The sequence below is a fragment of the Lissotriton helveticus genome, chromosome 8 (genome assembly GCF_964261635.1).
Source record: "Lissotriton helveticus chromosome 8, aLisHel1.1, whole genome shotgun sequence".
Classification (NCBI taxonomy): Eukaryota; Metazoa; Chordata; class Amphibia; order Caudata; family Salamandridae; genus Lissotriton; species Lissotriton helveticus.
The window spans coordinates 1181199347-1181213031 of NC_136069.1; the positions used below are offsets into that span (position 1 = coordinate 1181199347).

The following is a 13685-nucleotide window of genomic DNA, read 5'->3' on the forward strand; positions in this document are numbered from 1 at the left end:
CTTTAACTGGGTGGGCTCATATGCCCATTTTCATGTTGGGCCTGAGCAACCTTCCAGGAGCCACCAGAAGTCACCATTTCTATCCCCTTTCTTGAGGACCAGGACAGTAAATGGCATCTCCTCCAACACTGCCAGAGCCATCATTGGCCTCCACTTGGCAACAAAGGTTATCACAAACTGTAACCCACTGCCTGCGCATTTGCACATTCCCAAGACGTGATTGTATCCAAAAGGATCACAGGGGCCAGCATAAGGGGAGACTGAACTAAAAGCTGCAAGAGAACTTGACTAACACTGGTACCTTTAAAGGCACTGGAAAAGTCAGATATCCACTACAGTGGGCTATCATTGGAAATGGGAGCCAACACAAGAAGAGATTGCTGCCAGGATTTTGTGCGAAAGTGCAATGGTGCAATTTAGTTACAGCCACTATCACAAAGGAGGACCCCTGAGAAAGGATGTAGGTAGAGGACCAGGGGAAAAGACCAAAATTCACAGAAAATGAACTCTACCCATTTCAAGTTAACATATGCTATACGTCATATATTATGTGGGCCACTCTGGCTGGACCATTAACACAAATATATAAACATTCAAGAGGGTGTACTCATTACTGGATTCATTATTACATTTTTTGTTTTTTATTATATATCTTTTCAATACAAAATTATTAGTGCATTAATAAATACATACCCTAACTGCAGAATTTTAGGAAAAATCAGATCCCATTGCACAACTTTCACTCAACAGCACTCAGCCACCTTCATACTCAAACCATACTCGCGCGGAACCACAAATACATTCATCACATATATACAAAACAAGCTTAATATGCACCAAGCCCCATCACAATGTCTATTAATTTTCGGACAGCAGATTTGGCCTACTGAACAGTGCAGTATATTATAAACATTTTTAGCTGTTGTTATGACTCCATCATAACAAAGCCCTCAAAATTGGTTTGATTAGTCAAGACCTATTATCACTTCAAAAGGAGGACTTTTCAACATAATTCATCGTTTCTTCAAAACACATAGTTCAGATATATTAATGGAGGGGACTAATTCAACGCGCTGTGGCGCGTTTCGGTGAAAGACCCTTTCGTTTGGGTGCCATCTTCTTCAGGGCGCAAATGATGTATATTCAATGAAGGAGGCAATGGGACCTATTCTACCAAAAATAGCGAATGTGAATTCCGACTTCAACTCTCCTAGACACAAAGGACAAAAGCCGCTACTAGTTCTCTGCAGATCTGCCCAAGTGATCTGGCGAGTATAGTTCAACAAGTTACTGCTGGGCGCGCTGGGATGCTAGTTGGAATCGATCGATTTGCAGAGTTCAAGTGCTAGTCTTCAGTCATATAAAAGCAAACGCGTTTCCCGCCAAGGTTCTTTTCTCAGTCACGCGGTGAATGGCGCCGTTTGCAAACAGCCGATCGGAAGGGGTTGTCAAGGTTCGTAAATGCCGCTTCATGGGAATAAAACCTGCTTCATGTAGTTAATTCTTATAGTGTGGCCAAACAAAATTCACTGACCTGGATGCAAAAAGAGGTACAGCTAACAGCTCAAAAGAGATAAAGCGTCCCGCAGGCGAAAAGACGGTTTGAACATTGTTGTCACAAACAAAGATTTTGAGAGGGGGCTCTATCCATGCAAACTATAAGCCACATGCTTTCAAATGTCTCATTAAAAACATGCGCAATACATCAATCTGTGTCATTAAATGTGCATTATTTTGCTGTGGGGACAGTAAAGTACTTTTCTTTTTATAAGACAAAGCACAGTTGGACACGGATCTATTATATGTCATTAATGTGCTGAATTTTGAGTCTCTAAACTCTACACCGCCTCCCTGAATAAGCCTTGAATTGTTCTGCTTCATTAATCCAAGAGCAAAGTGTTAAAAGAGTCTACCCGGTGATTGTTTTTTGGTACATTAGTCAGCATAGGTAAAAGACTTCAGCTGATGCAACTGGAGCCCAGTAGCCCATGTCTGCCTGTGGCCCCAGAACCAGCAACAAGAAAAGCAATTTGCATTTCAAATAAACATTTAAAGTTGTGTTCCAGGATATTAAAAGTGCACCGATATATTCAACAGATTATGAATAGCAGATAAAATCCCAATGATGGAGAACAAAGCTTGAATGAACCAGTCCCTTCTCACAGTTAAAGAGCCGGGATTAGTTCTAAGCTGAGGAGATAGCTTCTTTTTCCAGAAACATTCCAAGCATCAGAAAACTGGTACCAACAAAACATATCCAGTTTTGTACAGAGAGTGATACTGTCTTATACATTAAACATTCAAAGAGTGGACTTGGTCTCCTGGCCTTGCAAGAGATTTTGCCAGTCTGATGAAGCGGAGTATCTACAACTGAATTTTTGCTTTAGAATCTTTCAGTGCCTCGGAGTTACAGTGATATAATGATAAAACAGAAGCCCTGGGGTAGAAAGTCCTACAGTACTGTGGCAAATAAACTACATTTTACCCCACAATAATTAATCTAACTCATGTATGTCTAGGGGTAGGCTCTAAGAACAACTAGAAAGCAGCTTTGGAGGTAGGGTGCAATTTAATAGTATGTACCAAAGGTATTTCATGACAGTAGCACTACAACCACTAATGAGTTACTTTTAATGACTGCTTGCTAGTTATATATGACAAAGGGAAAAGTCTTCTATTAATGGCTGCCTTATACTCTAAAAAGTTTCTATTGTAGGCCTCACAGGAGAAATAGAGAAGTGACTACAGTACAATCCAAATAGGAGAAAACCGAAAGTCAAGCAAGCCTTGGAATGTTTCAAAGAAATATGCCTTTGTCTTCTTGTTTTACTCAAAGAAGGAATACAATGAAACAAAACTAAGCAATATACACCAACATGAAAAAGAAAATAAGTACAGCAACTGCGAGACTACTGTAGTTGCCAAAACAGGTGGTCAGTGCACAGAGGGTGCAATAATGTTGTCTTTGGACTTGTGGGCCAAGCCTTAACGATATGCAATGTCATTCACTAAAAAATACAAAATGGATATCGAAAGAACAATTGTCCTCCCACACGTTCATGGGAAATTTCTCAACAAACCTTGGGAAAAAAGGCAAACATAAAATCTAATATTGAAAAATGAACACACATTCCCTTTTGATGTGTACTGGCGGTGGATGGTATCTTTCTCCTGCTCTCACACTTTAAATACTGCTGCATGTAAAACTTTTGCAAATGAAAAAAAATACATGCTCCGCAAAAACAGTATTTCAATAAAAAAATTGAACAAGTTAACAAAATTGATCTACTTTTTTATGTACATTTAGCCTAGTCTAGAAGTCTGGCAGTTTCATACACACCATGACTCGAAGGAGAGCTATCGGACTGTGAACTACTCCAAGGTCTGTCTTTGCTACCATCCCTTGAATCTGTAAAAGAATAAGAGTCCAATTACAAATGTTTATTTGTACATTTAAAATGAGGTTGTCCATCTGTTAAAAAAATAGTCAAAAACATATTGCTCATTAAAGAAAAGTGTGTCTTTTTTGAATTTAAACTTAGACCTCCAATTGTGCATAAAGATAATATGACTAATTCACACTTGTGAGCACGTACGTGAAATACAGACAAACAGAACAAGCCAATGCTTGTTATGGTCATGCAAGATTGTCAATACTCAACTTCATAGGATCTGACAGTTGTTGGGAGCGTGGTCAATGCTCTGATGGATCTTGTATTTTGAAATGATTATTTACAGCAACATGAAAATGCTGGATGCATTTGCACAGTGCCACACAACTTATTAGAGACATCCAGTATTCTTCAATTTTCACTGCTTTTTGTGAGGGCCACTGGAATAATGGGATTACGTGGACACACCTTTTTTCCCCCCAGATAAACATGTATTTGCCACATTGGCCACTTAATGAATCTGCTGCATTATCTGCAGATGTTAGCAAAACAAGTGTTTCTAGCTCAAACTGATCACAAGTTACTAAAAACATGGCAATGTGTTCACGTGCAGCGGAAGGCCCCGTTGCATAGGTTCACTAGTATTTGGTTGTCAAACTAACTTTAATGAAGTTACATTTTTGCTCGAGAGTATAACCATCATTAAAAAGTACAAAATAATTAAGTGATAACAAAACATGCTGCATAATTTGCCATTTCACGCTGCATAATTTAGTGAACCATGCCTCAATCCGATATTCCACTGTCACATCATTTCGGTAACCCTCCTGATGGAAGTACCTGCTTGTCACACAGGCATTATAGTGAACGTGGGGAGTATTCTACTGAGGCAGGAATGTAATGCTCGGATCACCAAGATCAACTGAAGGGCACTCCAGCAGCGGTGTGGATAGCACGGTCAATTCAAGCAGCCACACAAAGGAATAGTATTTAAGACTGTGGCGCTGCATTATTGTACAAGGACAGGCCTGTGCGCGTAAGGGGCAGGCGCCGGGTTGCAAGGTGAACTGTTCAGCACACCCCCAGCACCGATTGAGTGCTTAGGAAAGCGGGAGGCGGGTGATGGGCGTAGAGCATCTCACTGAACGAACCAATGACAGCCCTGTGCTCGTGACTGGCGTAAAGCGGGTGACAGTCACAACCAACTCGCAGCATTCGGTTGGATAAGCCTGTGTGCGACACCTCGGATGACAACCCGGTGTGTGTCATATACAAAAAAAAACCTACATAATCTCTGAGAACCACACAATGATAGTGTAGAAGAGCGAGGCAGAAGTGAGAGGGCACGTTTTGGAAAGCTTTGCTGGGAGGTGGTCATTTTTTGCTCAGAAAAGGTTCCGGCAGCAAAGACTCCTTTACAGGAGGTGTTGAGGGACAGCCTGACCTCGAAAAGGAACTTGCAAAGTAAAGAAAAACAAACCCTGAAGTGGTGCGCGCGAGAGAGAGAGAGAGAGAGAGAGAGAGAGAGAGGGAGCAGGAAGTGAGCCCGGGAGTGGTGAGGGCGTACACACGCAGTCTGCTCATTTTCAAGCACTGCACTTGTGGCGCGCCCTTGCTCGCTCCCGCAAGGTGGATACCGCCACAAGCAAGAGTATGTGCTTGCAAATTAGCAGAGCGACGGCTAAAGGCCCTCCTATGCAGCGTTTGTGCACTATGTAGGTGAGACCTAAAAGGAGAGTGAGCACCCCCCCTACTTTAAGGGGAGGAAGAGTGACTTCATAGGTTAAAATATTTTCTTACCCTTTCAGAGAAAATTACACATGCACACAGCCAAATCATTATTTGTGTAGAATTTCTCATTGGTTATAGAGATCCGGCATGCATACATTTTGGGAACTGAATTTGCTCAGTAAATCTAGGACTGTCATAGATTTCCGGGCACATTTTTAAGAGTCTTTGTGAATCTAGACCAGTCTGACATCTATTCAAAACTCATCAGCACAGCAGCCCTTTGAGAAAAGACGTTTGACCCTAATATGTCAAAAAGTGGTGTTGAAGAAGAAAGTAAACAAAAACCAAACTAGAAACTCAAATAAATAAGAATCGGAGTGGTTCAAATATAAGAAAATTAAAAACAGAAAAATTAGGTCCAAAACGGAAGGACCTTAGGCAACAAGCAATGCTGGTTGTGCCACCTCAACAGAGACCCAGACAAGAATACTGGTTTGGCACAATCTAATGTTACAAAAGTAACTCTTTTGCCCCCAACCTCCACCTATTTATTACCCATGAACTTACCAGAAATTGCTGTCCGCACCATGGCAAGCACCTCGATTGAGTTTGCTCCAACAGGAGAGTAGGAAGACTCCAATTATCTCCTTTATCGGGGCTGTTTTCTGTGGATCAAAGGAAAAATAAGACTGACAACAAAAAACGTTTTCAACTTGTTCTTTAGTACAGTATCATCAGAACTCGCATTAAAGAGCCTCATACAAATTATCCACCTATTGTGAAATTATTTACTTTTATGCACTGGTGACAAATACACGACTTTCTTTGCCATTGTACAATCATGCTTTCATAATTTGTGTTTTATGTGGTGCTCTGAAAAAGCAAATAAGGGAATTGTAGTACAAACTGTAATACACTGAAGAGGAAGTGGAACATTTGAAACAGTGGCATTATGTCAATCAGACCTGGTTTAACAATGGAAAACGAGTCTTATAAGGTTAAGTGATCAATTCTTTCTCAACATCGCGCTCAATCAAAAATTTTCATTTGCAGGGAACAAATTACGGTAAGAGAAAAAGTTAAGTAGTAGAAATTAATAAAGAGGAAAAAAGCTTAACACGAAGGAGATGAAGAACAGAATGATAAAAGGGATCTTCTACTCTAAAATTCAGAGATGACAGTAGCCAGGATGTAAATCAACAGATTTCTTTAACTTTATATAGGACATTGCATTACCACATCACTTTTGTTACCCCAACTTCGAAGGTAAGCAGACTTCCAGGCTTCAAGGAGAGTAGTGTACAAGGATAGTGTAGGAAATTGGGCTATAAGCTAAGTGGTTTGCACAAGCAACAGAACCACAATTTACCCTTATTGTAAAAAAGCACCCTATTGTAGCGTTTGACTATCAGGGTAGCGAAGCAGAGTAGTCCAAGGGTTACTCCGGGGAGGTGGTATGGGCTAGTAATCGCCGTTTGCTGGCACACAATATTAACACTCCATAAAGGATTGTCCAGTCAGTGCTTTTCTTTAGAAGAAGGAAAAGTACACTTATACACACAACTAAATAGTACATTGGCAGATGGAAAATAAATACCATAGATGCATAATAACCTTTGATCGCCACAAGGATATTTCAAACATATACGATAAGTCTACTGGCTTGGTCAATTGTTCAAGATCAACAAATATTTAAAACAATATATATATATATGTAAATGCAATCAATAACAACAATTATGTATAAATGCACTTATTACTGTTAATAAAGTACATCCACTGTGATTCATAATCACCGCCAACATTTTTATAACAATAAAGGATCGTAAAATGAGCAAAATGTGTCTACGTAATTTTTCATAAATTTTACCCTGTGAAAATGCAATCATTAAAAAAACGCCCCCAGAAAGAATCACATTTTGATCAAATAACACATAACCATCTTCTTGAACATATTCAGGCCACAATAAATGCAACCACATAACAAGCATCTCGAGGATGCTGCACTCCCAGCTGTAGAGCAAAAGCTCTAAACTGGGAAGTGCTTTGAAACAGTGAACATTATAGAAGTGTCCTGGATTCTAACAACTTCTTGGGGTGGGGCGGGGAGCAGGTGCATTCTTTCAGCCCCCCATGCCTCCTTTTTCATGTTGGTGGGGCCCCCTCTACAGCCACCGTAAGTAGTAAAATATGTGAATGAAAAAGCCATGAAAAGTATTATGGGACACTCCAGCCAGGAGCAGTGGAAATTTTATTAGCAGCTCTCCCGCTGTGCCGAGGGAGTGCAAAGCTTTTCTTTTCCATTTATTTTTTTCCTTATTTTTTAGGTCTCGCCTGTCGATGCGCATGCGCATCGAGCAAGCGAGAGTATTGGGACTTATCCACTCTTTATCCACACTGCAAGGAATCGTGGCGATTCCTTGCAGTGCCCGTGACTTTTAAGCTCAATGCGCATGCGCATTGAGCTTAAAAGCGCGTGCACGTCCGTCTTTGTTTACCCGCTCCGCCCCCTCCCCTTCCCGCCGTCTCGCATTTCCCCTGCCGCATCAAAGGCTTTCACGGCCGGCCGGCCATGCTTTCAGTTTCACGACCGGCCGGCCGTGTCAATTACATTCCAAAGCCCGCTCTCCCTGCTCCGCCCCCTGCTCCGGCCGAGACGCATTTCTCCTCCCCCCTCCCCTCTCTTCCCTCCGTCTTGTTCTTTCCTGTTGCCTTCTCAAACACGTTTTCGTCTTTCCTCGTAGTGATAATATTCAGTCACTCTGCACAAATACGATTTATACAGTATTTCCATCTTGAAGACGTCGCGTTTCATCCTTACACTGATAATAGTAAACAGTGAGTCGAAAGATCAAAGAGAAGCATGTTCCAAGTGTAAAGTAGTCTGAAATGGGACAGTTTCATCAATTGGTCGAGCAATCCCTTGGAGCGAATGCGCATCAAAAAGTGCTCCCCCGATTTTGTAGACCTTCCGTGATCATGACTGTCAATCATTTATATCTAATGCTCGTTGTAAATTCTTTTGTTTTCGTACAATTTCATGTGTTTTTTAACATTATTATTTTGGGAGTATCAAGTAATTCACACATTTGGGTGAAAAATACGCCGGACAGGACTTCATGGAGCTGGAGTGTAGACTAACAGTTCCACAATTCCCCGTATTTAACGTCGTTTATTTCTTCCTGCTTCCTTTTTACGCCCGAAATGTGACATCATTTTGAAGATGTTCACGTGTGTTTTTTGAATAATTTTTCCCATATCCACAGACATTAAGACGGCTTGTTTATCGTCTAGTCCACGGTACGGTCCCCTGTAACATGTCAACTCTGTTCTGCCAGCTGCCAGTCACGTGGTGTGAGTTATATTTCGCCAGTGCAGCTTCAGACAATACTAGTTGTGCATTTGTGTAGGCACCACGCTGTTTTCTGGGGGCCCCCGTTCCGTCTTCCAAAACCATCACGCTTTGCAAATTAACCCCTCCCCCACCACCTCCCTAATCGCCAACCCCAGCTCTCACAGTGCCTCTATTGCCATCTGACTATCTGCAAGCAACAGAGCATGACAATGGCAGCAGAAAAGATAGCAAATGGCCGCTAGTCTGACTCTTTGTTGGGAGACTAACATGCGTTCCTTGGAAGCTGCGCACTTGAGTGTTTCTGTCAGCGCAGTTAGACTGGTGTCACCCAGCAGCTTTCGGGCATGCCACGGCTCTCATAAAGAGTAGTGCATCAATGAGGCCGATCCTAGAGAGCAGCATGTGAGGCTACTGCGGCTCTCTCCCTGCCAAGGTCCTCAAGCAATTCCCGTGCGCTGTGCTCCACTCTTAAACTGTAGCCCCATGCGCGGTGCTGCACTCCAAGCTGCTGCCTTGTGTGCGGCGCTGCAGTATAAGCTGCCCTGTGTCCTGTGTTCCAATCTAAGCTGCTGCCCAGTATGCGCAGCAGCACTCTAATCTACTGCCACGTGCGCAGTGCTCCATTGTAAACTGCTCTGCAGTGCTGCACTCCAAGCTGCTTCCCCGTGCTGCAATATCCACTCCTTTGTGTCTCCTTTCCGGCCTCTTCCTACTTAACTTTTCATCCTTTCTCCTTTAATCCCATTTCCACCTTCTCACAACCGATTCGAGCACTGTTATCTTAACATTTGTGTTTCTCTCTGTCTTATGATGTCTGCCCTGCCACCATTTACTTCGGACCCTCACACACCCTCACCCTCACACACCCTCACACCTCCTCACCCTCACACCTCCTCACCCTCACACCTCCTCACCCTCACTCACTCACCCTCAACCCCTCACTCACCCTCACTCACCCTCACTCACTTTCACTCACCTCACTCACCCTCACTCACCCTCACTCACCCTCACTCACCCACCCTCACTCACTCACCCTCACTCACCCTCAACCCCTCACTCACCCTCACTCATCCTCACTCACCCTCAACCCCTCACCCTCACCCACCCTCAACCCCTCACCCTAACTCACACTCACCCTCACTCACCCTCACCCTCACTCACCCTCACTCTCACTCACCCTCAACCCCTCACTCACCCTCAACCCCTCACTCACCCTCACTCACCCTCACCCACCCTCACCCTCACTCACCCTCAACCCCTCACCCTCACACAGTGCAATAGGTCTCGGAGCATTTGAGTTAGAGCTTTTAGAATTGTTTATGGCTTTTTTTATTTGTAATTCTTTAGCATTGGCTACAGGAAACAAAAATGCTAAAGATTTACAAAAAAAAACCATAAACAATTCTAAAAGCACTAACTCTAATGCTGCGAGACCTATTGCATTTCCAATGCTTGTTTTCAGGGAGGTGCCCGATCGCAGCAGAATCCCCAAACCTCTCCTTTGTTGGGGCAAAGCATGGAGCCCACGCACGTGTGGCCCATCCAGCTCCCCCACTTGACAGGCTTCATTCTCGCCAGCAGTCTCCCTTTCCCTGCACACTCTCCCAACATGAGGCCGTACCGCTCCCTTCCAGACACGGGCACTGGAAGCAGGTGCAAGCTATCACAACGGAGGGGGGGGGGACCCCATCCTCTTTGGCTGCCAGGATGGAGTCCCGGCCCTCTTTTCAGTGCATACAGACCAGGAAATGGTGTCCACAGCCAATAGAGTCTGGTGAGGGCGCCCCACGCATGCCCTCGCCCCCTGAAACAAAATATACATAATAAATCGAACTTGCACCGACCCCCGGGCCTGGCCCACCCAAGGGGTAAGGTGAGGAAACGTGGCTGAGCCCCACGCTCTCTGCTCGGGGACACGGTCAAAGACCGCCGGTCGTCTGAATGCCATAACTCAGGCCCTGTTAGGCCAATCTGGAAAATCCTGGGCCTATTTTACACATGGGGGCAAGCTCTAGCCACCAGGGTCAGCTTTAGTAGACCTCCTCATCTCCCAAGCAGTGTAATCGACAAAGAGCTGGTTCTTCCGGCTTCCTCCGCAAGCCTCCCTCCAGGTCTTGGTCCCTAGGGGCAACATTTCCAGTGCTTTCACCCAACTGGTCCTCAGGTGGTGTAAGGAGGCCAGCCTCACTGACCCTTGGAGAGCCCACTGGTCCTGAGGTCAACTGGACAGAGTCCTTAGTCCTTTCTGTGAATCAGGGGATACCTCCCTCCCGTTGTCCATGGCAGACCCATGGCCCAGCAGTAAAGCACAGAATAACACCAAGTAAGAGAGAGTCTCCCCCTTGTGGAAGAGTTTTTCCCCCCTTGTGCAAGAGTTTTTACAGAGGAGTGGAATGTTTCAGAAGCCAGACACCCCTGGCAAATCCTAGGGTGCCACATCACCTCTCCACCCCTGTCCCAACCCTTTTGCAAAGCATGCTGGGACAGTTCAAGATTACATCATCCAAGAGTCACTAGTCACATCTCCTCTGGGGGCCTCAGCTCCACCCCTCCATGACATCACTGCCAAAGCAGACCACACCAAACCTTCATCAGGAAGAGCAATCCTGTGTTGGCTCCAAAGGTCTGGGATTCTTCCTTTGTTGAGTGGACTAAGGCAGGCCCATCCCTAGTACAGTGTACAGCTGACTGATTGATGTAGATCCTTCACCCCACACCTTTCCTCCTCAGAAGCCGAGTGAAGCACTGTTAATTGCTCCCTTAGTGTTGGAAAGGGTTTGCTCCTGGAGAGATATGTAATTAACCTGGCACAACAGGGTGACCAAAGGCCTGGACTCTGACCCTGAGCTGAACCAGAGAAATATGACAATTCTGGACGGACCATAAGTGGTTCAGTTATCTTTTGTGAACTTGCAGATTCAATTTTCTCGCAGATTACATCCCATTTTGATACATCACTGGTCTCTGTAGGCCAAAGGGAAGCAAAACTGCACTTTAAGACAGTACCCCCCTGCATATAATAAAGTGACACTACTGACAAAACAGTAAATCACACTGACTTTCCCCATTAGTGTACACTAACAGTATAAGGCCTACCCCAGGTCAATATCTAATCCTGCTGAGTCCCCTCTCGCAAGGATACATGTGCACAATTACCAGGCTGCACACGACTGCCTAACACATGTTCACTTGTAACCATCTAAGTGCCCCTTACCCTTGCTGCGTCACAGCAGCATTATCTTAAAAGGCGGACACTGGCGGCAAACACACAGTCCATTTGTCATGTGAATACAGTGGGTAGGACACATGTAGTGAGAGTCACCCACACTAAAATGTCCAAAACCAGGTGATAAATAAAAAATACAAATCCAGGCATTCTGAATGGGCGGAACACAACTGCAACAGATAGGAACTACACCAATACAAGCTTGTGAGGTGTACATATGGAAGATTATTTACACTGTACTTCAATCAATAGCTCATTGCTTTCCCTGTGGCTTTATTTTTGGTTTTATTTTCTTTAACCACAGATGTTCATACGAACAAAACCGGAATCTAGAGTTAACAGTCTGTCAAATTCCAAGTTGCCAAAGTTTACAACACAGGACAGTGATGTGGTGGATTTAATGTCAGCCTGCTCTTCTGCACTTCCAGAGACTGTAATCTGGTCAAATGGCATCTCGTTTTTTCCATCCTATTTCACCTAACATAAGGAGAAGGGAACCGAAAAATCATTTAAGTTAATTTTTCTTCAATGTAGTATATGAAATATTCTGACACTCTACACCAACACTTGGCCCGGGTGTTGGTCAAATCAGCTAAATCCAGTTTTAATGACTTCTCTAGCATTAAGACCTGAATAAAAAAAATATATTTTCATCAACAATTATTAATGTGCCCAGTGGACGAAAAAGAGGATTGGCTCACCTTGTTCTTAAGAGTTCAGGACCTAAGCTAGAAATGTAATTGCAGGGCTTCAGAACAGTGTCAAGGACAGGCATTTAGCGACAAGGTATACATCAACAGCCTTTCCAAATGCAAACTTTCTGGACTAAATCCACAGATTTTCTCTTGTAGTATCAGCACATCTCACTCCATGTATATATTTAAGGCCTTCCACAAGATGTATTCTATCAAGGACCCTTATTCATTACTTACCATCTCTAACTTAATGTAAAAAAGATCTTCACTCCTAAATCTTTTCTGAAAAAAATGAAAGTTGCTCTTCAGAAGGTGAATTTGTTTTGAGGGCAGTACCTGAAATCCACAGGGAGTGTAATGTTCCAATCTGCCACATGACATGAAGCACGATTAGACGAGAAAGGTAGAAACTACACTGATTTCTTCCTTTCAGATATCCATAAACACGCTCCATTTCATGGCGTGACTCGCGAATGGTGTGTTCAGAAGCAAATCTTCTGTGGAGATAGTCATTTCAGATGCCAGTGGTCACGTTTGTCTTTGGGACGATCAGGTACGTCTTGCTTATTTCCAAAGTAAGTTTTCTTTTTTATTTCTTCCCAAATATGCATGGGATAACAGACTCTTTTTGACCCAACGCACCAGGAGTTGGGTGCACCTCATCCAAATAGAACTATGTCCGAACCCCGATAGTAGGAACTGGGCTTGCTTTCTCGATGCAGGTCAGAAGTCTCCAGATAGGATGGGGATCTGTGCCAAATGAGGGAGATAGACTGTCTTTTGGCTCAATAGATCTGTACCTGCCAGAGAAAGAGTGAAACTGCAGCTCATGTCATCTGTACCTAGATTACAAGATGGCTTTGCCTCTACAGAGCAAGGGAGTCACAGTTACAACAACATGAGGAATATTCTTCTGTGGAAGCTTCAAGCCCTTTCGCTGGACAACAGCAAGCAGATCTAGTCATCATGTGCCAGGTCAGATGGTGTTTAAACTAAGTGCTTTCACTTTCCTTTGGGTTACTTGTGCCACATGGTTAGGCCCAGAGAGGATGTCTCCTTTAGAGACAAGACATGTCTCTGCTGTGCGATGATTCTCTACTTCACAGGCAGCTTGGTACCCTGACCATTGACATGAACCCTATACATTCCCCTGGAGTCTTTTTACTGCTGATGACAATGAATGCTTCTTTAATGATCAGTACACCCAAACTTTTTCAGCGCATCCATCAACCGTAACACTCAGAGCGACAGCGTGAATCCGATTACTATTCCCCAAAGTATGAGAC

At 43.8% G+C, this 13685-nt stretch overlaps 1 protein-coding gene across 1 annotated transcript in view; it reads right to left on the reverse strand.

Annotated features, from left to right (window-relative positions):
• Nucleotides 1-13685, reverse strand: part of SCML2 (Scm polycomb group protein like 2) — a 747375-nt gene that overhangs the window by 617493 nt on the left and 116197 nt on the right. The window contains exons 3-4 of the mRNA XM_078658111.1: nt 5691-5788; nt 3341-3409 (exon numbers count right to left, since the gene is read on the reverse strand). Coding sequence (XP_078514237.1) covers nt 3341-3409; nt 5691-5712 — 91 coding nt within the window. The 5' untranslated portion in view covers nt 5713-5788. The remainder of the gene's footprint in view (nt 1-3340; nt 3410-5690; nt 5789-13685) is intronic.